Source organism: Pelodiscus sinensis, chromosome 2 (genome assembly GCF_052426305.1).
Source record: "Pelodiscus sinensis isolate ZL-2025 chromosome 2, ASM5242630v1, whole genome shotgun sequence".
Lineage (NCBI taxonomy): Eukaryota > Metazoa > Chordata > Testudines > Trionychidae > Pelodiscus > Pelodiscus sinensis.
In genome coordinates, this window is record NC_143053.1 from 1,784,771 (window position 1) to 1,807,681 (window position 22,911).

A 22,911-nucleotide genomic window follows, 5' to 3' on the forward strand; every position below is an offset into this window, starting at 1 on the left:
GCACAAGCTGCCCGGAGCTCACTGGTGCGTTCATTACCCGCCTTCCCGCGGTGAGAAGCAGAGCCCGGGGTTCCTGGTCACCTCGCACAAGCTGCACGGAGCTCACTGGTGCGTTCGTTACCCGCCTTTCCGCGGTGAGAAGCAGAGCCCGGGGTTCCTGGTCACCTCGCACAAGCTGCACGGAGCTCACTGGTGCGTTCATTACCCGCCTTTCCGCGGTGAGAAGCAGAGCCCGGGGTTCCTGGTCACCTCGCACAAGCTGCACGGAGCTCACTGGTGCGTTCATTACCCGCCTTTCCGCGGTGAGAAGCAGAGCCCGGGGTTCCTGGTCACCTCGCACAAGCTGCACGGAGCTCACTGGTGCGTTCATTACCCGCCTTTCCGCGGTGAGAAGCAGAGCCCGGGGTTCCTGGTCACCTCGCACAAGCTGCACGGAGCTCACTGGTGCGTTCGTTACCCGCCTTTCCGCGGTGAGAAGCAGAGCCCGTGTTTTCTGGTCACCTTGCACAAGCGCTGGAGTCTTGTGCGAGAAGTAGCCACGCTGGCGCCGCGGCCCGTGTGCAGCCTTGGCGGCTGCCCGCCACTCATGCAGGGCACTCTCTTGCAGGATTGAGAGCTACTCCTGCAAGATGGCGGGGGACGACAAGCACATGTTCAAGCAGTTCTGCCAAGAGGGCCAGCCACACGTCCTGGAAGCCCTGTCGCCCCCGCAGACCACGGGCATCAGCCCCAGCAGGTAGGCTGCCCCCGCGGGAAGCAATCGGCTCGGCAAAGGCCACTGTTGGACTGCGGGGTAGCTGCTCTCGGCCCGCTGCGCACAGGCAGCCTGGGCTAGTGCTCCCTCCTCCCCAGCCCTCCGCTGAGACGCAGCCGTGCGTGCTGGTCCGGTGGGCGCCCAGCGCTGGGCTCGGGCGTGCCAAGCCTGGCGAGCCGGCCTTCGGGTGGGGGTGCGTGCACAGTCCCCCCCAGCTCGCACTCTGCGAAATGCTCCCCCCACCCCCCGGGCCTGAGCCCTGTTTGCTGGGCTCTGGGAATGTCCCTGGGGGAGCCGGGAGCTCTTTGTTCAGGCAGGCTCCCTCTCCCTGGGTGGGGCGGGGCGCGGGAGCAGCTGCCTGCCTCGCTGCCTTGTGTTTGCAGGCTCTGCAAGAGTCAGAGTGGGGACGAGGAGGGGCCCCTGAGTGACAAGTGCAGCCGCAAGACCCTCTTCTACCTGATCGCCACCCTCAACGAGTCCTTCCGGCCCGACTACGACTTCAGCGCCGCCAAGAGCCACGAGTTCAGCAGGGAGCCGAGCCTCAACTGGGTACGGGCCAGCAACACCGCCGGGGCGGGGATCTCGGGACTCGCTCCCTCCAGTGTGCGGGGCCTCGGGCCTGGCATCACAGACTCAGGGCTCTAGAACGGGAAGAGTCCAGTCCCCTGCCCTCCCAGCAGAACCCGGCACTGTCTGAGCCACCCCTGGCAGGAGTGTCCAGCCTGCTCTGAGACAGCTCCAGGAGATTCCACAACCCCCAGGCAACGTATCCCAGCGTGTCGCCCCCCGACAGGCAGGAAGCTTTTCCTAATGTCCCACCTCAACCTCCCTGGCTGCAGTTTAAGCCCCTTGCTGCTTGTCCTGTGCTCAGAGGCCAAGGAGAACAATTTCCCCCCTTCCCTGAGACCCCCTTTTAGATACTGAAAACCGCTCTCGTGTCCCCTCTCAGTGTTCTCCTTTCCAAACGAAACCAGCCCAGTTCCTTCAGCCTCCCCTCCTAGCTCCTGTTCTCTGGCCTTTCATCATTCTCGTTGCTCTTCTCTGGACCCTCCCCAATTTCTCCTCATCCTTCTTGAAATGCGGCGCCCAGAACTGGACACAGGACTCCAACTGAGGCCTAACCAGCGCAGAGTAGAGCGGAAGAACGACTCCTCGTGTCTGGCTCACCACACTCTGTCAGTGCAGCCCAGAATCACGTTTGCTTTTCTTGCCCCAGGGTCACACTGTTGACTTCTATTGAGGTTGTGGTCCACTCTGAGCCCTAGATCCCTTTCTGCCGGACTCCTTCCTAGACAGTCGCTTCCCGTTCTGTGTGTGCGAAAGGGATTCACCCTATTTGCCTCAGACCATTTCTCTAGTTTGTTCAGGTCATTTTGAATTCTGACCCATCCTCCAGAGCACTCACAACCCCTCCCAGCTTGGGATCAGCTGCAAACTTAATAAGCATCCTCTCTATGCCAATATCGAAAGCATTGATGAAGAACTTGAACAGAACCAGCCCCAAAACAGACCCCCGAAGAACCCCACTTGTTCTGCCCTTCCAGCATGACTGAACCGTTAATACCTACTCCCTGAGAACGGTTCTCCAGCCAGTTCTGCACACACCTTACTGCAGCCCCATCTAGGTTGTATTTGCCTAGTTTATTGCTAAGAAGATCATGCTAGACTGTGTCAAATGCCTCACTAAAGTCTAGTAGTAGAGAGGGAGCCGTGTTAGTCTGATCTTGCTAAAACAAAAGGAACAACTATGTAGCAGACCTGAGGAAGTGGGTCTGGCCACGAAAGCTCATCACCTAGTAAACCATCTTGTTAGTCTTTAAAATGCTGCGTAGTTTTTCCTTTTGTTTTTACTAAAGTCTGGGTATCCCATGGCCACCGCTTCTCCCTTAGCCACAAGGCTCGTTATCCTGTCAAAGAAAGCGATCCGATTGGTTTGACACGATTTGTTCTTTCCAAATCCAGGCTGGCTGTTCCCTGTCACCCTATTTTCTTCCAGATATTTGCAGATGGATTCCTTAATTACTTGCTTCATTATCTTCCCTGGCACAGAAGTTAGTGACCGGTCTGTAGTTTCCTGGGCTGTTCCTATTTCCCTTCGAATAGCTGGGCACTAGACTTGCCCCTTTCCAGGCTTCTGGAATCTCTCCCGACTTCCCTGACTTTTCACAGCTGGTCGCTAGAGGCTCAGACCCCTCCTCTGCCCTGGGGCCGTGCAGACTCTCCCTTTTCGAAATCATTTTTAACTTGTTCTTTTCTATTGGAACTTCTAACCCGACCCCATTGCCTCTGGTTTCAATCTCTGCCCCCCCCGCTCGGAGAGGGGCTGCAGCCTGCCCGTTCCCCAGAGATCTCTGCCCCCTCCAGCCCCAACCCCCACCAGGCCCCTTGCCCTTCTGCCCCCTCCGCTCCTGGAGTGAAATTCTCCCACGTGTCCTTGGGGGATCTGCCCGTCGCCCTGGAGCCGGAGCACGTCCCCGCTCGGCATGGCTCCGACACGCCCGGTTCTCCTGCCGGAGAGGGGCTTTGCCTACCGCTCGGGCTTCCAGCAGGCGCGTGGGAGACAGCGGCTCCTCCCCGGAGCCTGGCCTTGGGCCGGCCAGCACAGAGCTCTGGGGAGGGGCCGCCCTGCTCCTCTCGGGAAGGCCAGGGCCCTGACCCGCGCCGCCTTGCTTTCCTCCAGGTGGTGAATGCTGTGAATTGCAGCCTCTTCTCCGCCGTCCGGGAGGACTTCAATGCCCTGAAACCGCTCTTGTGGGATGCTGTGGACGAGGAGATCTGTCTGTCCGAGTGTGACATCTACAGGTCTGTGTGTCCGCCCGCGGCATGGGCAGCCCACGCCCCGGGGAATGCAGAGCCAGGGCTCTCCTCGCGGCTGGCCTGGGCGTGGGGAGCATCTGCTGCCGCTGGCCTGGCTGTAGCGATCCCTGTGCCCAGGCAGACGGGAAGGGACGATCCCCCTCCCACCACGAGCTCTCAGTCCTGGCTCAGCCAGGACTGCTGGCCCGGCGGCCTAGAGCCTGCCTCAGTTTCCCGGCAGCGCCTGCCTGCCTTGGGGGCTGTGCTGCGGAGGGGGCTGGCCTGGTGCCACGGGTCGGCTCTGCTCCGTCAGGCCTGAGTGGGCAGCGTGCCTGGGCGGAGGGCTGTGAGCCTCCCTAACCCTAACCCTAACCCTAACCCTAGCCTCTCTCACCCCTCCCCTTTGGTGTTGCAGCTACAACCCAGACCTGGACTCGGACCCCTTCGGCGAAGAAGGCAGCCTCTGGTCCTTCAACTACTTCTTCTACAACAAGAGGCTGAAGAGAATTGTCTTCTTCACCTGCCGCTCCATCAGGTCAGGCTGCCGGGCTGTGGGAAGCGCTTGCTGCCTGAGAGCAGCCCCCTGCCGGGCACCACCTGGCCTGGCACCAGCCGTGCTGCCTCGCCAGGCCCCTGGGTTCGGCCTGCAGCGTGTGGCCAGGAGCCGCTGCCTGGCGCCGCTGCCCTCCCTCGCCAAAGCCATGGGCGCTCTGCCTCCCCAGGGAGGGGCCCGGCAGCCACCCTTGCCAGCTGGGGCGCTCAGCAGAGCGGGAGGCAGGGATCCTGCGCTCAGGCAGCTGCCTGGTCTCACTCCTGCGCTTGGTTTCCCCAGCGGCTCCACGTACCCGCGCTCGGAGGCAGGGAACGAGCTGGACATGGACCTCGGGGAAGACGACCAGGAGGGGGGCGTGGGCGCCCGCGACAGTGAAGGCAGCGGTATCGCGGAGGACCGGTGGGTGTGCAGGGCAGGGTAGGCTCCTGGCTGTGCGTCCTGTCTGCTCTCGTGGGAGCAGAGCTTCCAGCCCTGGAGGCTGCCTGGCCGTGGCCTGGGTGGGGTGCCCGGTGGCCGGCGGAGCAGTGACCGCTGTGCTTCTTTGCAGGGTGCAGGTTATCTGCATGTGAACGGCTGCGCGCCAAGGACCCGCCACAGAGCGCAGCGTCTCCGCTCGGCGGGAGCAGAGCGCCTGCCCCCGCCCTGCGAGCGAAAGCAGCAGGTCCCGCGCGGCGTGAGGCTGGGCTCCGGCTTGCCAGAGACTCGAGCAGGGCTGCAGACGCGTCGCTGCACTTTAGGAATTGATCTGCTGGCTGCACTGACTGTCCTGCCCCGGCTGCACTCCGGCACCTCTGCACTCGTGGTGCCCAGAAACTGTCCTGCCCTGGCAGCCGCGGGGCCCCCGCCCCACCCCGCCCGATCCGGATCTGCTCTGGGAACTGGCGAGCCACCTGTGCCCCTCTGGCCTCGGGCTTGCTTGGCTGCTGCTCGCCGCATGGGCTGTAGCAGCCGCCCTGCGGAGCACTGCCCTGGGCCGCTCCCCGAGCCGGGGGCTGCTGGGTTTTGTCTTGAAACCCAGCTGACTTGGGGGAGCCTGCTCCACCCCCCTGGAGGCTGCGGGGCCGGGGCCGGGTGCGAGGCTCTGCTCAGCACCCTTGAGTCTCTCGTGCTTTGATTTAGCTCCAGCCTCCCCTCTGGCCCCGATCGGCAGCCTGCTCTCGGCACGCCAGGCCTGGTGCCCCGGCTCTCCCCGTGCCAGAGCAGGAGTGGGGTGGAGGGCAGCCTGCTCTCCCGGGGACCCTGGCACTAGCACGGTGCCTGCAGCAGGCCCAGCAGGCCCTCTCCCTGCGGCTCCTCCTCCTGGGGTAGCTTGCTGGGGAGCTGGGCCCCCAGCCCCTGGGAGGGAGCTGAGGCTGCCCCTGGCTCCAGCCTTGTCCACCTGAGCTTGCTTATCAGCCGCCTCCTCCCCTGACAACATGCCCAGGGACAGAGCTGGCAGCACAGTGGTGCTGGGTGAGCCGCGCCTTTCCCCGCAGCCCGAGCGCCCCGCGGGCCCGGCCCCGCCTTTCCCCGCAGCCCGAGCGCCCCGCGGGCCCGGCCCCGCCTTTCCCCGCCGCCCGAGCGCCCCGCGGGCCCGGCCCCGCCTTTCCCCGCAGCCCGAGCGCCCCGCGGGCCCGGCCCCGCCTTTCCCCGCAGCCCGAGCGCCCCGCGGGCCCGGCCGCGCCTTTCCCCGCCGCCCGAGCGCCCCGCGGGCCCGGCCCCGCCTTTCCCCGCAGCCCGAGCGCCCCGCGGGCCCGGCCGCGCCTTTCCCCGCCGCCCGAGCGCCCCGCGGGCCCGGCCCCGCCTTTCCCCGCAGCCCGAGCGCCCCGCGGGCCCGGCCCCGCCTTTCCCCGCAGCCCGAGCGCCCCGCGGGCCCGGCCCCGCCTTTCCCCGCAGCCCGAGCGCCCCGCGGGCCCGGCCCCGCCTTTCCCCGCAGCCCGAGCGCCCCGCGGGCCCGGCCGCGCCTTTCCCCGCAGCCCGAGCGCCCCGCGGGCCCGGCCGCGCCTTTCCCCGCAGCCCGAGCGCCCCGCGGGCCCGGCCCCGCCTTTCCCCGCAGCCCGAGCGCCCCGCGGGCCCGGCCCCGCCTTTCCCCGCAGCCCGAGCGCCCCCCGGGCCCGGCCCCACCTTTCCCTGCAGCCCGAGCGCCCTGCGCCCAAGCCAGCCCAGGGGACGGCTCGCTGCCCTAGAACCTGCCCTTTGTGGGGCGCTTGGTGCTTTGGGGGCGCCAGGTGCCTGTGCATCTCTGCTAACGAGCCGTCCTGGCAGGAACCATCTGCCTCCCTGTACCTGGGGCCTTGCTGCGGACACCTCCAGGGGGGTGCCCTGTCCCACCGGCCGTGCCCCAGGGGCCGCTTCTCTCCCCGAGCGAGGGCCGCAGCCGCTTGCCCCCCGGTCGGGGCCCCCCTGGCCGCAGCCTTGGCCACGCTGCGCCCACAGCCTGCAGGCTCGTTGGCGGGAGTCCCGCTTGCCTCTGGGCTGGGCTGTGGCTGGCGTCGGGCTGCGGGGAGCCGGCCCCGCTGGGTCCCTGGGCGCTGGGAGTCCGGCCACCCGCTCAGCGTGGCCGGGGGGGTCAGGGCGGAGGGCTGGCGAGCACAGCCAGCCCCCTAGCGTTCAGTCTGGGCCAGTGTGGGGCCCCAGCTGGGAGCCCTGGGGCCAGCTCCCAGCCCAGCTACCCAGCAGCTGGCATTCCCGCTCCTGCCTTTGCCCAGTGTCCACCATCTGGCCCCAGTGGTGCCTAGCTGGCCTCCTGGCGGGGAGGGGCAGCGGCTGTCCCCTGCACTGCTGCCGAGTCGGGCTGCTCCTTGGCAGGGAGGCGGGCGCCTGTACTGCTGGGCCGGGGCCAGGCACCGGTTTCCTGCCCCCCGTGAGGTTTGACTTTACTGCATAGCGATGTATCGTTACACCAATAAAGTTTGTCTGTGACTGACCCTCTTCCTGGAAAGGCTCCCCCAGGGCGCCGGGGAAGGAGGGTCTGCAGGGGGGGGATCCCCATCCCTGCTCCTCCAGGTGGGGCAATGGCAGCTGCCCAGCAGGGCTGCTCCTCCGCACCCCTCCCCTGTGCCCCTGCCCGGCAGCACGCGCTCTGGAGCCTCCGCGTGTCGGCCTGAAGGGGCAGCGTCTCCCGGCTGGAGCTCGTCACGCAGAGGAAAACGGGCGAAGGAATCCGCTCACCGTCCCATCGCCCGGTGCCCGGTGCCGGCGGGGAACGGAGGCTGCTCCGCTCTGCAAGTCGGGATGGAGGTGGCGCCAGGTCCCGCTTTACACCCTTGCCCCAGGGCCAGCCCCACTCCTCTTGCTGTGGAAAGCACTGTCCCCGAGGAGTCCCCCGTCCCTGCAGCCCTCGGTCCTTCGAAACAGGCACCTTCGGGCGGACCCGCTGGCGGAGGCAGCTGACTCCTGGGTTTACCCACAGAAGCTGCTGCCCCGTTTGGTGCTGCAGGACTCCTGGTTTTTGCAGAGCCAGACCAAGGCAGCAGCCTCTCCGAGAGCGGCCATGCCCCATGCGGCTCGCAACGGTCCTCCGCTGGGGCCTGGCAGCGCCCGAGGGGCACGTGGGGTCAGGTGCTGCCCCGACGAGCCCTCCTGGCGCCAGGCCGGCCGGGCGTCCTGCTTACAACTTGCCCTACAGAAATGCCCCCGCATGGCGTGAGCGGAATCAGCGACTCGCCAGCGTTTCTCCGAGCCCTCGCTCGGCCCCCTTTACAGCCGTTACAGCCCCAGCTTGGCTCGGCCAGGTCTTTGGCACCAGGGTGCCTGGAGGGCTGGGGCAGCGGGTTTGCGGCTGTTGCTGGAAGCTCCTCCCAACTTGGGACAGCGGGGGAGAGCCCACAGGGGTTGTGCGCAAATCTCACCCCCCGGCAGCTGGGGGGTCAGGGCACGTCTGTGCTGGGCGGTGGCAGGGTGGGGTGTGGGAAGCAGGCTGCTTGGCAGAGGGGCTGGGGGTCGAGGGGGACAGTCTAGGCCATGGGCTCGTGCACAGCCGCTGCCAGCCCAGGCCAGCAGGATACGAGCCAGCCGGCACTGTCCTAGCACAGCCCAAGGCCCTGGCAGCCTCCTGGGGGCGTGAGCCGGGCGCCCTGTGGGCTCCCCGCTGGCCATGGAAACCGGGCCTGCTGCTGTGGGGCTGGGACGCCTTCCGCCTCGGGCCCCAGCACTCATCCTTCCAGGCCAGATACCCAAGGTCCTCCTCCCCCCCCCCCCCCCCGTGCCTGCAGAGCTCTCAGGCCGGCTGCCCCACGCCCCCCCCCCCCCCCCACTGCCTGCAGAGCTCTCAGGCCGGCTGCCCCACGCCCCCCCCCCCCCCGTGCCTGCAGAGCTCTCAGGCCGGCTGCCCCACGCCCCCCCCCCAGTGCCTGCAGAGCTCTCAGGCCGGCTGCCCCACGCCCCCCCCCCCCCCCCAGTGCCTGCAGAGCTCTCAGGCCGGCTGCCCCACGCTTCCCCCCCCCCCCCAGTGCCTGCAGAGCTCTCAGGCCGGCTGCCCCACGCCCCCCCCCCCCCCCCAGTGCCTGCAGAGCTCTCAGGCCGCCTGATGCCCAGTCCCCAGATCAGGTGCCTGTGCCCCCCCCAGCACCAATCCCCCCAGGCCAGACACCTGCCCCCAGCCGGGCGGCGCTAGGAAGCCTCTGGCCGTACACAGAACCGTCTCCACGGCGACCTGCCCGTCCCGCTCTGGCCGCAGGCAGGGTGGGTGGGGCGGGCGTAAGAGCTGGTGCTGGGTATCTGGGGGAGCTCGGCCGCAGCTGGGGGGGGAGTTTGGGTGGCAGGCCGGGGTGGGGGAGGACACCCGCTGGCTCTGTGGGGGGGCCGGCAGCAGGTGGGGGGCGGCACCCGGCCTCACACTGAGCTCCCCCCGAACCCCACTGGCAGCTCCCACCCCTGGCCTGACACCGGGCTCCCCCCTGCAGGTGCCACCCCCCAGCCTGGGCATCCACCGCCCTGGCCTGCCACCCGAACCCCCCCCACCTGTGGCCGAGCTTCCCCAGAGCCAGTGGCGTTCTAAGGGGGGGCTCGGTGTCAGGCCGGGGGGGAGATGCCAGTGGGGCTCTGGGGGGGGGGGGCTCGGTGTCAGGCTGGGGGTGGGGCGATGCCAGTGGGGCTCTGGGGGGGGCTTCCAGTGGGGCTCTGAGGGGGGCTTGGTGTCAGGCCGGGGGTGGGGCGATGCCAGTGGGGCTCTGGGGGGGATCGGTGTGAGGCCGGGGGGGAGATGCCAGTGGGGCTCGGGGGGATCGGTGTCAGGCCGGGGGGGAGATGCCAGTGGGGCTCGGGAGGGATCGGTGTGAGGCCGGGGGGGAGATGCCAGTGGGGCTCTGGGGGGGGGCACGGTGTCAGGCCGGGGGGGAGATGCCAGTGGGGCTCGGGGGGATCGGTGTGAGGACGGGGGGGAGATGCCAGTGGGGCTCTGGGGGGGCACGGTGTCAGGCCGGGGGGGAGATGCCAGTGGGGCTCGGGGGGGATCGGTGTGAGGCCGGGGGGGAGATGCCAGTGGGACTCTGGGGGGGGCTCGGTGTCAGGCCGGGGGGGAGATGCCAGTGGGGCTCTGGGGGGGGATCGGTGTGAGGCCGGGGGGGGGGGGGGAGATGCCAGTGGGGCTCTGGGGGGGGCTCGGTGTCAGGCCGGGGGGAGATGCCACTGGGGCTCTGGGGGGGGATCGGTGTGAGGCCGGGGGGGAGATGCCAGTGGGGCTCTGGGGGGGATCGGTGTCAGGCCGGGGGGGAGATGCCAGTGGGGCTCTGGGGGGGGATCGGCTTCCAGTGGGGCTCTGAGGGGGGCTTGGTGTCAGGCCGGGGGTGGGGCGATGCCAGTGGGGCTCTGGGGGGGATCGGTGTGAGGCCGGGGGGGGAGATGCCAGTGGGGCTCGGGGGGGATCGGTGTCAGGCCGGGGGGGAGATGCCAGTGGGGCTCTAGGGGGGGATCGGTGTCAGGCCGGGGGGGAGATGCCAGTGGGGCTCTGGGGGGGGGATCGGTGTCAGGCCGGGGGGGAGATGCCAGTGGGGCTCTAGGGGGGATCGGTGTCAGGCCGGGGGGGAGATGCCAGTGGGGCTCTGGGGGGGGATCGGCTTCCAGTGGGGCTCTGAGGGGGGCTTGGTGTCAGGCCGGGGGTGGGGCGATGCCAGTGGGGCTCTGGGGGGGATCGGTGTGAGGCCGGGGGGGGAGATGCCAGTGGGGCTCGGGGGGGATCGGTGTCAGGCCGGGGGGGAGATGCCAGTGGGGCTCGGGGGGATCGGTGTCAGGCCGGGGGGGAGATGCCAGTGGGGCTCTAGGGGGGATCGGTGTCAGGCCGGGGGGGAGATGCCAGTGGGGCTCTAGGGGGGGATCGGTGTCAGGCCGGGGGGGAGATGCCAGTGGGGCTCTAGGGGGATCGGCTTCCAGTGGGGCTCTGAGGGGGGCTTGGTGTCAGGCCGGGGGTGGGGCGATGCCAGTGGGGCTCTGGGGGGGATCGGTGTGAGGCCGGGGGGGAGATGCCAGTGGGGCTCGGGGGGATCGGTGTCAGGCCGGGGGGGAGATGCCAGTGGGGCTCTGGGGGGGCACGGTGTCAGGCCGGGGGGGAGATGCCAGTGGGGCTCGGGGGGATCGGTGTGAGGACGGGGGGAGATGCCAGTGGGGCTCTGGGGGGGCACGGTGTCAGGCCGGGGGGGAGATGCCAGTGGGGCTCGGGGGGGATCGGTGTGAGGCCGGGGGGGGAGATGCCAGTGGGACTCTGGGGGGGGCTCGGTGTCAGGCCGGGGGGGAGATGCCAGTGGGGCTCTGGGGGGGGATCGGTGTGAGGCCGGGGGGGAGATGCCAGTGGGGCTCTGGGGGGGGCTCGGTGTCAGGCCGGGGGGGAGATGCCACTGGGGCTCTGGGGGGGGATCGGTGTGAGGCCGGGGGGGAGATGCCAGTGGGGCTCTGGGGGGGATCGGTGTGAGGCCGGGGGGGAGATGCCAGTGGGGCTCTAGGGGGGATCGGTGTCAGGCCGGGGGGGAGATGCCAGTGGGGCTCTGGGGGGGGATCGGTGTGAGGCCGGGGGGGAGATGCCAGTGGGGTTCTAGGGGGGGCTCGGTGTCAGGCCGGGGGGGAGATGCCAGTGGGGCTCTGGGGGGGGATCGGTGTGAGGCCGGGGGAGATGCCAGTGGGGTTCTAGGGGGGGCTCGGTGTCAGGCCGGGGGGGAGATGCGAGTGGGGCTCTGGGGGGGGATCGGTGTGAGGCCAGGGGGGGAGATGCCAGTGGAGTTCTAGGGGGGCTCGGTGTGAGGCCGGGGGGGAGATGCCAGTGGGGCTCTGGGGGGGGATCGGTGTGAGGCCAGGGGGGGAGATGCCAGTGGAGTTCTAGGGGGGGCTCGGTGTCAGGCCGGGGGGGAGATGCCAGTGGGGCTCTGGGGGGGGATCGGTGTGAGGCCGGGGGGGAGATGCCAGTGGGGTTCTAGGGGGGGCTCGGTGTCAGGCCGGGGGAGGAGATGTCAGTGGGGCTCTGGGGGGGGATCGGTGTGAGGCCGGGGGGGAGATGCCAGTGGGGCTCGGGGGGGATCGGTGTGAGGCCGGGGGGGAGATGCCAGTGGGGCTCTGGGGGGGCACGGTGTCAGGCCGGGGGGGAGATGCCAGTGGGGCTCGGGGGGGATCGGTGTGAGGCCGGGGGGGAGATGCCAGTGGGACTCTGGGGGGGGCTCGGTGTCAGGCCGGGGGGGGAGATGCCAGTGGGGCTCTGGGGGGGGATCGGTGTGAGGCCGGGGGGGAGATGCCAGTGGGGCTCTGGGGGGGGCTCGGTGTCAGGCCGGGGGGGAGATGCCAGTGGGGCTCTGGGGGGGATCGGTGTGAGGCCGGGGGGGAGATGCCAGTGGGGTTCTAGGGGGGGCTCGGTGTCAGGCCGGGGGGGAGATGCCAGTGGGACTCTGGGGGGGGCTCGGTGTCAGGCCGGGGGGGAGATGCCAGTGGGGCTCTGGGGGGGGATCGGTGTGAGGCCGGGGGGGGAGATGCCAGTGGGGCTCTGGGGGGGGCTCGGTGTCAGGCCGGGGGGGAGATGCCAGTGGGGCTCTGGGGGGGGATCGGTGTGAGGCCGGGGGGGAGATGCCAGTGGGGCTCTGGGGGGGATCGGTGTGAGGCCGGGGGGGAGATGCCAGTGGGGCTCTAGGGGGATCGGTGTCAGGCCGGGGGGGAGATGCCAGTGGGGCTCTGGGGGGGGATCGGTGTGAGGCCGGGGGGGAGATGCCAGTGGGGTTCTAGGGGGGGCTCGGTGTCAGGCCGGGGGGGAGATGCCAGTGGGGCTCTGGGGGGGGATCGGTGTGAGGCCGGGGGGGGAGATGCCAGTGGGGTTCTAGGGGGGACTCGGTGTCAGGCCGGGGGGGAGATGCCAGTGGGGCTCTGGGGGGGGATCGGTGTGAGGCCGGGGGGGGAGATGCCAGTGGGGTTCTAGGGGGGGCTCGGTGTCAGGCCGGGGGAGGAGATGTCAGTGGGGCTCTGGGGGGGGATCGGTGTGAGGCCGGGGGGGGAGATGCCAGTGGGGCTCGGGGGGGATCGGTGTGAGGCCGGGGGGGAGATGCCAGTGGGGCTCTGGGGGGGGCACAGTGTCAGGCCGGGGGGGAGATGCCAGTGGGGCTCGGGGGGGATCGGTGTGAGGCCGGGGGGGAGATGCCAGTGGGACTCTGGGGGGGGGCTCGGTGTCAGGCCGGGGGGGGAGATGCCAGTGGGGCTCTGGGGGGGGATCGGTGTGAGGCCGGGGGGGAGATGCCAGTGGGGCTCTGGGGGGGGCTCGGTGTCAGGCCGGGGGGGAGATGCCAGTGGGGCTCTGGGGGGGGATTGGTGTGAGGCCGGGGGGGAGATGCCAGTGGGGTTCTAGGGGGGGCTCGGTGTCAGGCCGGGGGGGAGATGCCAGTGGGGCTCTGGGGGGGGATCGGTGTGAGGCCAGGGGGGGAGATGCCAGTGGGGTTCTAGGGGGGGCTCGGTGTCAGGCCGGGGGGGAGATGCCAGTGGGGCTCTGGGGGGGGATCGGTGTGAGGCCAGGGGGGGAGATGCCAGTGGAGTTCTGGGGGGGCTCGGTGTCAGGCCGGGGGAGGAGATGTCAGTGGGGCTCTGGGGGGGGATCGGTGTGAGGCCGGGGGGGAGATGCCAGTAGGGTTCTAGGGGGGGCTCGGTGTCAGGCCGGGGGAGGAGATGTCAGTGGGGCTCTGGGGGGGGCTCGGTGTGAGGCCGGGGTGGGAGATGCCAGTGGGGCTCTAGGGGGGATGCCAGTAGGGCTCTGGGGGGGGCTCGGTGTGAGGCCGGGGGGGGAGATGCCAGTGGGGCTCTAGGGGGGATGCCAGTAGGGCTCTGGTGGGGGCTCGGTGTGAGGCCGGGGGGAGATTCCAGTGGGGCTCTGGGGGGATTGGTGTGAGGCCGGGGGGGAGATGCCAGTGGGGCTCTGGGGGGGGATCGGTGTGAGGCCGGGGGGGAGATGCCAGTGGGGCTCTGGGGGGGATCGGTGTGAGGACGGGGGAGATGCCAGTGGGGCTCTGGGGGGGCTCGGTGTGAGGCCGGGGGGGGAGATGCCAGTGGGGCTCTAGGGGGATGCCAGTAGGGCTCTGGTGGGGGCTCGGTGTGAGGCCGGGGGGGGAGATTCCAGTGGGGCTCTGGGGGGATTGGTGTGAGGCCGGGGGGGGGAGATGCCAGTGGGGCTCTGGGGGGGGATCGGTGTGAGGCCGGGGGGGAGATGCCAGTGGGGCTCTGGGGGGGATTGGTGTGAGGCCGGGGGGGGGGGAGATGCCAGTGGGGCTCTGGGGGGGGATCGGTGTGAGGACGGGGGGGAGATGCCAGTGGGGCTCTGGGGGGGCTCGGTGTGAGGCCGGGGGGGAGATGCCAGTGGGGCTCTGGGGGGGGCTCGGTGTGAGGCCGGGGGGGGAGATGTCAGTGGGGCTCTGGGGGGGGATTGGTGTGAGGCCGGGGGGGAGATGCCAGTGGGGCTCTAGGGGGGATGCCAGTAGGGCTCTGGGGGGGGCTCGGTGTGAGGCCAGGGGGGGGAGATTCCAGTGGGGCTCTGGGGGGATTGGTGTGAGGCCGGGGGGGGGGGGGAGATGCCAGTGGGGCTCTGGGGGGGGATCGGTGTGAGGACGGGGGGGAGATGCCAGTGGGGCTCTGGGGGGGCTCAGTGTGAGGCCGGGGGGGAGATGCCAGTGGGGCTCTGGGGGGGCTCGGTGTGAGGCCGGGGGGGAGATGCCAGTGGGGCTCTGGGGGGGATCGGTGTGAGGCCGGGGGAGATGCCAGTGGGGCTCTGGGGGGGGCTCGGTGTGAGGCCGGGGGGGGAGATGCCAGTGGGGCTCTGGGGGGGGCTCGGTGTGAGGCCGGGGGGGGGAGATGCCAGTGGGGCTCTGGGGGGGGATCGGTGTGAGGCCGGGGGAGGAGATGCCAGTGGGGCTCTGGGGGGGGCTCGGTGTCAGGCCGGGGGGGAGATGCCAGTGGGGCTCTGGGGGACTGAGGAGGTGCCAGCGGGGCCGACGGGGGGAGGTTGGGGCGATGTTGCTGGGCAGGAGGGTCCGTCCTGGGCTCTGCCATGGGCTCCCTCTTGCCCCTCAGAGGCTGCGAGTGGCCGAGGCGCCCCGGCCTGCCAGGCCTGTCACGGGGCGGAGGGATGGACGGCTGCCCCACGGCGACGCTCCCAGCCATGGAGGAGTCAGGAGGATCGCAGAATAGTGGCTGTGAGTCGCCCCAGTGCTGCCGGCTCCGCCTGGGTGCCCCTTGGCTCCCCCTCTTCTGCTCTGGCGCCCACCGGCGCCCCTCCTCCGCCCCGGCGCCCCTCCTCCACCCGGGCACCCACCGGCACCCCTCCTCCGCCCCGGCGCCCCTCCTCCACCCGGGCACCCACCGGCGCCCCTCCTCCGCCCCGGCGCCCCTCCTCTGCCCCGGCGCCCCTCCTCCACCCGGGCACCCACCGGCGCCCCTCCTCCGCCCCGGCGCCCCTCCTCCACCCGGGCACCCACCGGCGCCCCTCCTCCGCCCCGGCGCCCCTCCTCCACCCCGGCGCCCCTCCTCCACCCGGGCACCCACCGGCATCCCTCCTCCGCCCCGGCGCCCTCCTCCACCCGGGCACCCACCGGCGCCCCTCCTCCGCCCCGGCGCCCCTCCTCCACCCGGGCGCCCACCAGCACCCCTCCTCCACCTCGGCGCCCCTCCTCCGCCCCGGCGCCCCCTCCTCCCCTCTGGCACCCTGCCCTCTGCCTGAGCACCCACCGGTTCCCCTCCTCCACCCCAGTGCCTCCTCCTCCACCCGGGCGCCCACCGGCACCCCTCCTCCACCCCGGTGCCTCCTCCTCCGCCCGGGCACCCACCGGCGCCCCTCCTCCACCCCGGTGCCTCCTCCTCCGCCCGGGCGCCCACCGGCACCCCTCCTCCACCTCGGTGCCCCTCCTCCGCCCCGGTGCCCCTCCTCCACACCGGTGCCCCCTCCTCCCCTCTGGCACCCTGCCCGAGCACCCACCGGCGCCCCTCCTCCACCCCGGCGCCCCTCCTCCGCCCCGGCGCCCTTCCTCCGCCCCGGCGCCCCCTCCTCCCCTCTGGCACCCTGCCCTCTGCCTGAGCACCCACCGGCGCCCCTCCTCCGCCCCGGCGCCCCTCCTCCGCCCCGGCGCCCCCTCCTCCCCTCTGGCACCCTGCCCTCTGCCTGAGCACCCACCGGTTCCCCTCCTCTGCTCCAGTTCTCCCCCCCGCCTGGGTGTCTACTGGCACCCCTCCTCTTTCCTGGTGCCCTCCCGCCGCCTGGGCGCACACCAGCACCCCCTCTTCTGCCCCGGTGCCCCCTGGCCCTTTGGCCGCCCCTCCCTGTCCCGCTCTCCGTGCCTCCGCCAGAGCCGGAGATGCAGTCGGGGGCCCTGAGAGCCGGGCCCCTCCGACCCAGGGCCTTCCCCCAGTCCCACCGTCCCTGCTTCGCGCCAGTCGCCCCCTTCCCAGCTCTGGCCGGCGTCCCGGGGGCTCAGCCCTGGCGTGGGCCCAGCGAGGGGCGGGCGGTGCTGTACCGGGGAGAGGGGCTGCCTGGGGTGTCCCAGCCTCTTTCCCTGCCCCAGCCACGCCCAGCGCCTTGAGCCACCAGAGCGGCCAGCCGGGGTCGAGAGAGGAGGAGACGCCTCCGACGAGCGCCCGCCGGCTCTGGGCCGTGCTGCGGGGGGGCTTCCGGACGGCTCTGGAGAAGGTAGGTGGGGGGCCCCGCGGGAGCTGGAGACGGGGGGGAGGCTGCTCTCCCGCCGGCCCTTGGGGATCTCTGCTCCACCCGCCCCTCCGGAGCCAGCCGTGTCCGGCAGCGCCCCCGCCCAGGGCTTCTGGCCTGACCCACCCTGCCCGCTCCTCGTGGGGCTTAGCCCCGGCCCTCCCAGCCGCAGTGGGGCCGCCCCGCCGCACCCAGACATTCCCTGGAGGTTTCTCCTGCTCCGCCGCCAGCGGGGTCTGCTCCCACATGTGGGCCGGAGCCAGGGGCTTGGTGCCCCGTCCATGCACCCTGTCCAGGTGCTGCTTGGCCCGGGACGTGCAGGGGTTCGGGGGGCTGCCCGGGGGGGGACGTGCCGGGGCCCGGGGAGCCGCCCGGGGGGGGACGTGCCGGGGCCCGGGGGGCCGCCCGGCTGGGGACGTGCAGGGGCCCAGGGGGCCGCGGGGGGCCCGCCCGGCGGGGGACGTGCAGGGTTCCGGGGGGCCGCCCGGGGGGGGACGTGCAGCGGCCCGGGGGCCGCCCGGCGGGGGAAGTGCCAGAGTCCGGGGGGCCGCCCGGGGGGGGACGTGCAGGGCCCGGGGGGCCGCCCGGCGGGGGACGTGCAGGGTTCCGGGGGGCCGCCCGGCGGGGGACGTGCAGGGTTCCGGGGGGCCGCCCGGCGGGGGACGTGCCGGGGCCCGGGGGGGCCCGCCCGGCGGGGGACGTGCAGGGTCCGGGGGGCCGCCCGGCGGGGGACGTGCAGGGTTCCGGGGGGCCGCCCGGCGGGGGACGTGCAGGGCCCGGGGGGCCGCCCGGCGGGGGACGTGCAGGGTTCCGGGGGGCCGCCCGGCGGGGGACGTGCAGGGCCCGGGGGGCCGCCCGGCGGGGGACGTGCAGGGTTCCGGGGGGCCGCCCGGCGGGGGGGGTGCCGCCCGGCGGGGGACGTGCAGGGTCCGGGGGGCCGCCCGGCGGGGGACGTGCAGGGTTCTGGGGGCCCGCCCGGCGGGGGACGTGCAGGGTTCCGGGGTGCCGCCCGGCGGGGGACGTGCAGGGTTCCGGGGGGCCCGCCCGGCGGGGGACGTGCAGGGTCCGGGGGCCCGCCCGGCGGGGGACGTGCAGGGTCCGGGGGGCCGCCCGGCGGGGGACGTGCAGGGCCCGGGGGCCCGTTACCAGTGGAGCGGCGCAGGGGCGAGGGGCGAGTGGCACTGCCTGACCCCCGCGCTCCCCGGCAGATGAAGAAGGAGGAGCTGAAGGCAGCTCAGCTGACCCACGGCCTCCAGCACGTGCGGCACCTCAGCTTCCCGCAGCGCCTGCGCCAGGTGGCCTACAACAGCCGCGCCGGGCTCTTCGTGGTGCTGGACGAGCAGAGCCGGCTGCACCTGCACAAGGAGGACGGGTGGCTCGGCCACAGCGCTCCGGCCCTGGGGCCGCTGGCCGGCCTGCTGTACGCCAGCCAGGTCGATAAGTACGTGGCCTGGGACCAGGCCAGCTTGCAGGTGCTGGGCCCGGCCTTCGAGGTCCTCTCCAAGGTGCCGGCTCCGCACGGCGTCCGCTGCTGCCTCTACAGCCCGGTGCTCACGCAGGTGGTGACCGCCGGGGCGGGCAGCCTGTCCATCTGGGCCTTCCGCTACGGCTCCCGCCAGCTGCACTGCCAGCTCACCGTGCAGCAGGGCCTGTGCCCGCACGACGCCTTCACCCGCCTGGCCCTGGACACCGGCGCCCGCCAGCAGTGCTACGCCGCCTGCGGCACCGGCCTGGCCGTCCTCAGCGTCTCCCAGGGCAAGCTCCTCACCTACCAGAGGGACCTGCACACCAGGTAGCGGCTGCTCCGGGGGCCGGCCATGGGGGGCGGGGCTGGGGGGCGCGCGTGGCTGGGACGGGCCAGTCCCACTTGGCACCGCTGGGGCTCCGCAGTGCGCGCTGGGCCCGCCAGCCTCCCCGAAGCCCCTGTTCAGAGCCTGCTCCTGTCTCTGGGGCCAGAAAGTGAGACAGGCCCACGGGCTGGGACAGGCTGCGGGTCCCTCTCTGAGCCAGGCCTGCCCCCTGGGACAGGCTGCGGGTCCCTCTCCGAGCCAGGCCTGCCCCCTGGGACAGGCTGCGGGTCCCTCTCCGAGCCAGGCCTGCCCCCTGGGACAGGCTGCGGGCCCCTCTCCGAGCCAGGCCTGCCCCCTGGGACAGGCTGCGGGTCCCTCTCCGAGCCAGGCCTGCCCCCTGGGACAGGCTGCGGGCGCCTCTCCGAGCCAGGCCTGCCCCCTAGGACAGGCTCCGGGCCCCTCTCCGAGCCAGGCCTGCCCCCTGGGACAGGCTCCGGGCCCCTCTCCGAGCCAGGCCTGCCCCCCGGGACAGGCTGCGGGTCCCTCGCCGAGCCAGGCCTGCCCCCCGGGACAGGCTGCGGGTCCCTCTCCGAGCCAGGCCTGCCCCCCGGGACAGGCTGCGGGTCCCTCTCCGAGCCAGGCCTGCCCCCCGGGACAGGCTGCGGGTCCCTCTCCGAGCCAGGCCTGCACCCTGGGACAGGCTGCGGGTCCCTCTCCGAGCCAGGCCTGCCCCCTGGGACAGGCTGCGGGTCCCTCTCCGAGCCAGGCCTGCCCCCTGGGACAGGCTCCGGGCCCCTCTCCGAGCCAGGCCTGCCTGGGACAGGCTGCGGGCCCCTCTCCGAGCCAGGCCTGCCCCCTGGGACAGGCTGCGGGTCCCTCTCCGAGCCAGGCCTGCCCCCTGGGACAGGCTGCGGGCCCCTCTCCGAGCCAGGCCTGCCCCCTGGGACAGGCTGCGGGTCCCTCTCCGAGCCAGGCCTGCCCCCTGGGACAGGCTGCGGGTCCCTCTCCGAGCCAGGCCTGCCCCCTGGGACAGGCTGCGGGCGCCTCTCCGAGCCAGGCCTGCCCCCTGGGACAGGCTGCGGGCGCCTCTCCGAGCCAGGCCTGCCCCCTGGGACAGGCTCCGGGCCCCTCTCCGAGCCAGGCCTGCCCCCTGGGACAGGCTCCGGGCCCCTCTCCGAGCCAGGCCTGCCCCCCGGGACAGGCTGCGGGTCCCTCGCCGAGCCAGGCCTGCCCCCCGGGACAGGCTGCGGGTCCCTCTCCGAGCCAGGCCTGCCCCCTGGGACAGGCTGCGGGTCCCTCTCCGAGCCAGGCCTGCCCCCTGGGACAGGCTGCGGGTCCCTCTCCGAGCCAGGCCTGCCCCCTGGGACAGGCTGCGGGTCCCTCTCCGAGCCAGGCCTGCACCCTGGGACAGGCTGCGGGTCCCTCTCCGAGCCAGGCCTGCCCCCCGGGACAGGCTGCGGGCCCCTCTCCGAGCCAGGCCTGCCTGGGACAGGCTGCGGGTCCCTCTCCGAGCCAGGCCTGCCCCCTGGGACAGGCTGCGGGTCCCTCTCCGAGCCAGGCCTGCCCCCTGGGACAGGCTGCGGGTCCCTCTCCGAGCCAGGCCTGCCCCCTGGGACAGGCTGCGGGTCCCTCTCCGAGCCAGGCCTGCTCCCTGGGACAGGCTGCGGGTCCCTCTCCGAGCCAGGCCTGCCCCCTGGGACAGGCTGCGGGCCCCTCTCCGAGCCAGGCCTGCCCCCTGGGACAGGCTGCGGGTCCCTCTCCGAGCCAGGCCTGCCCCCTGGGACAGGCTGCGGGTCCCTCTCCGAGCCAGGCCTGCCTGGGACAGGCTGCGGGTCCCTCTCCGAGCCAGGCCTGCCCCCTGGGACAGGCTGCGGGTCCCTCTCCGAGCCAGGCCTGCCTGGGACAGGCTGCGGGCCCCTCTCCGAGCCAGGCCTGCCCCCCGGGACAGGCTGCGGGTCCCTCTCCGAGCCAGGCCTGCCCCCTGGGACAGGCTGCGGGCCCCTCTCCGAGCCAGGCCTGCCCCCTGGGACAGGCTGCGGGTCCCTCTCCGAGCCAGGCCTGCCCCCTGGGACAGGCTGCGGGTCCCTCTCCGAGCCAGGCCTGCCCCCTGGGACAGGCTGCGGGCCCCTCTCCGAGCCAGGCCTGCCCCCTGGGACAGGCTGCGGGTCCCTCTCCGAGCCAGGCCTGCCCCCTGGGACAGGCTGCGGGCCCCTCTCCGAGCCCGGCCTGCCCCCTGGGACAGGCTGCGGGCCCCTCTCCGAGCCAGGCCTGCCCCCTGGGACAGGCTGCGGGCCCCTCTCCGAGCCAGGCCTGCCCCCTGGGACAGGCTGCGGGCCCCTCTCCGAGCCAGGCCTGCCCCCTGGGACAGGCTCCGGGCCCCTCTCCGAGCCAGGCCTGCCCCCTGGGACAGGCTGCGGGCCCCTCTCCGAGCCAGGCCTGCCCCCTGGGACAGGCTGCGGGCCCCTCTCCGAGCCAGGCCTGCCTGGGACAGGCTCCGGGCCCCTCTCCGAGCCAGGCCTGCCCCCTGGGACAGGCTGCGGGCCCCTCTCCGAGCCAGGCCTGCCCCCTGGGACAGGCTGCGGGTCCCTCTCCGAGCCAGGCCTGCCCCCTGGGACAGGCTGCGGGTCCCTCTCCGAGCCAGGCCTGCCTGGGACAGGCTGCGGGCCCCTCTCCGAGCCAGGCCTGCCCCCTGGGACAGGCTGCGGGTCCCTCTCCGAGCCAGGCCTGCCTGGGACAGGCTGCGGGTCCCTCTCCGAGCCAGGCCTGCCTGGGACAGGCTGCGGGCCCCTCTCCGAGCCAGGCCTGCCCCCTGGGACAGGCTGCGGGCCCCTCTCCGAGCCAGGCCTGCCCCCTGGGACAGGCTGCGGGCCCCTCTCCGAGCCAGGCCTGCCCCCTGGGACAGGCTGCGGGTCCCTCTCCGAGCCAGGCCTGCCCCCTGGGACAGGCTGCGGGCCCCTCTCCGAGCCAGGCCTGCCTGGGACAGGCTCCGGGCCCCTCTCCGAGCCAGGCCTGCCCCCTGGGACAGGCTGCGGGCCCCTCTCCGAGCCAGGCCTGCACCCTGGGACAGGCTGCGGGTCCCTCTCCGAGCCAGGCCTGCCCCCTGGGACAGGCTGCGGGCCCCTCTCCGAGCCAGGCCTGCCCCCTGGGACAGGCTGCGGGCCCCTCTCCGAGCCAGGCCTGCCCCCTGGGACAGGCTGCGGGCCCCTCTCCGAGCCAGGCCTGCCCCCTGGGACAGGCTGCGGGCCCCTCTCCGAGCCAGGCCTGCCCCCTGGGACAGGCTGCGGGCCCCTCTCCGAGCCAGGCCTGCCTGGGACAGGCTGCGGGCCCCTCTCCGAGCCAGGCCTGCCCCCTGGGACAGGCTCCGGGCCCCTCTCCGAGCCAGGCCTGCCCCCTGGGACAGGCTGCGGGTCCCTCTCCGAGCCAGGCCTGACCCCCGGGACAGGCTGCGGATCCCTCTCCGAGCCAGGCCTGCCCCCTGGGACAGGCTGCGGGTCCCTCTCCGAGCCAGGCCTGCCCCCCGGGACAGGCTGCGGGTCCCTCTCCGAGCCAGGCCTGCCTGGGACAGGCTGCGGGCCCCTCTCCGAGCCAGGCCTGCCCCCTGGGACAGGCTCCGGGCCCCTCTCCGAGCCAGGCCTGCCCCCTGGGACAGGCTGCGGGTCCCTCTCCGAGCCAGGCCTGACCCCCGGGACAGGCTGCGGGTCCCTCTCCGAGCCAGGCCTGCCCCCTGGGACAGGCTGCGGGTCCCTCTCCGAGCCAGGCCTGCCCCCGGGACAGGCTCCGGGCCCCTCTCCGAGCCAGGCCTGCCCCCTGGGACAGGCTGCGGGTCCCTCTCCGAGCCAGGCCTGCCCCCTGGGACAGGCTCCGGGCCCCTCTCCGAGCCAGGCCTGCCCCCTGGGACAGGCTGCGGGTCCCTCTCCGAGCCAGGCCTGCCCCCTGGGACAGGCTGCGGGCCCCTCTCCGAGCCAGGCCTGCCCCCTGGGACAGGCTGCGGGTCCCTCTCCGAGCCAGGCCTGCCCCCTGGGACAGGCTGCGGGTCCCTCTCCGAGCCAGGCCTGCCCCCTGGGACAGGCTCCGGGCCCCTCTCCGAGCCAGGCCTGCCCCCTGGGACAGGCTGCGGGTCCCTCTACGAGCCAGGCCTGCCCCCTGGGACAGGCTGCGGGCCCCTCTCCGAGCCAGGCCTGCCTGGGACAGGCTGCGGGTCCCTCTCCGAGCAAGGCCTGCCTGGGACAGGCTGCGGGTCCCTCTCCGAGCCAGGCCTGCCTGGGACAGGCTGCGGGTCCCTCTCCGAGCAAGGCCTGCACCCTGGGACAGGCTGCGGGTCCCTCTCCGAGCCAGGCCTGCCCCCTGGGACAGGCTGCGGGCCCCTCTCCGAGCCAGGCCTGCCTGGGACAGGCTGCGGGTCCCTCTCCGAGCCAGGCCTGCCTGGGACAAGCTCCGGGCCCCTCTCCGAGCCAGGCCTGCCCCCTGGGACAGGCTGCGGGCCCCTCTCCGAGCCAGGCCTGCCCCCTGGGACAGGCTGCGGGTCCCTCTCCGAGCCAGGCTGCCTGGGACAGGCTGCGGGTCCCTCTCCGAGCCAGGCCTGCCTGGGACAGGCTGCGGGTCCCTCTCCGAGCCAGGCCTGCCTGGGACAGGCTGCGGGTCCCTCTCCGAGCCAGGCCTGCCTGGGACAGGCTGCGGGCCCCTCTCCGAGCCAGGCCTGCCTGGGACAGGCTGCGGGCCCCTCTCCGAGCCAGGCCTGCCTGGGACAGGCTGCGGGTCCCTCTCCGAGCCAGGCCTGCCTGGGACAGGCTGCGGGTCCCTCTCCGAGCCAGGCCTGCCTGGGACAGGCTGCGGGCCCCTCTCCGAGCCAGGCCTGCCTGGGACAGGCTGCGGGTCCCTCTCCGAGCCAGGCCTGCCC

At 72.7% G+C, this 22,911-nt stretch overlaps 2 protein-coding genes across 7 annotated transcripts in view; both read left to right on the plus strand.

Annotated features, from left to right (window-relative positions):
• MAF1 (MAF1 negative regulator of RNA polymerase III) overlaps window positions 1–7,009 on the plus strand; it is a 28,550-nt gene extending 21,541 nt beyond the window's left edge. For both annotated transcript variants that reach the window (XM_075916604.2, XM_075916603.2), the window contains exons 3-8: window positions 608–736; window positions 1,138–1,303; window positions 3,435–3,556; window positions 3,966–4,085; window positions 4,383–4,502; window positions 4,651–7,009. In XM_075916604.2, the coding sequence (XP_075772719.1) occupies window positions 608–736; window positions 1,138–1,303; window positions 3,435–3,556; window positions 3,966–4,085; window positions 4,383–4,502; window positions 4,651–4,672 (679 nt within the window). In that variant the 3' untranslated portion in view covers window positions 4,673–7,009. The remainder of the gene's footprint in view (window positions 1–607; window positions 737–1,137; window positions 1,304–3,434; window positions 3,557–3,965; window positions 4,086–4,382; window positions 4,503–4,650) is intronic.
• A 7,499-nt stretch (window positions 7,010–14,508) lies between these two features.
• WDR97 (WD repeat domain 97) overlaps window positions 14,509–22,911 on the plus strand; it is a 70,389-nt gene continuing 61,986 nt past the window's right edge. For all 5 annotated transcript variants that reach the window (XR_016348655.1, XR_016348654.1, XM_075916594.2 and 2 more), the window contains exons 1-3: window positions 14,509–14,722; window positions 16,085–16,209; window positions 17,433–18,016. Coding sequence is in view for 3 of the 5 variants with exons in the window: in XM_075916594.2 (XP_075772709.2) it covers window positions 14,578–14,722; window positions 16,085–16,209; window positions 17,433–18,016 (854 nt within the window). In the remaining 2 variants the exon portion in view is untranslated. The remainder of the gene's footprint in view (window positions 14,723–16,084; window positions 16,210–17,432; window positions 18,017–22,911) is intronic.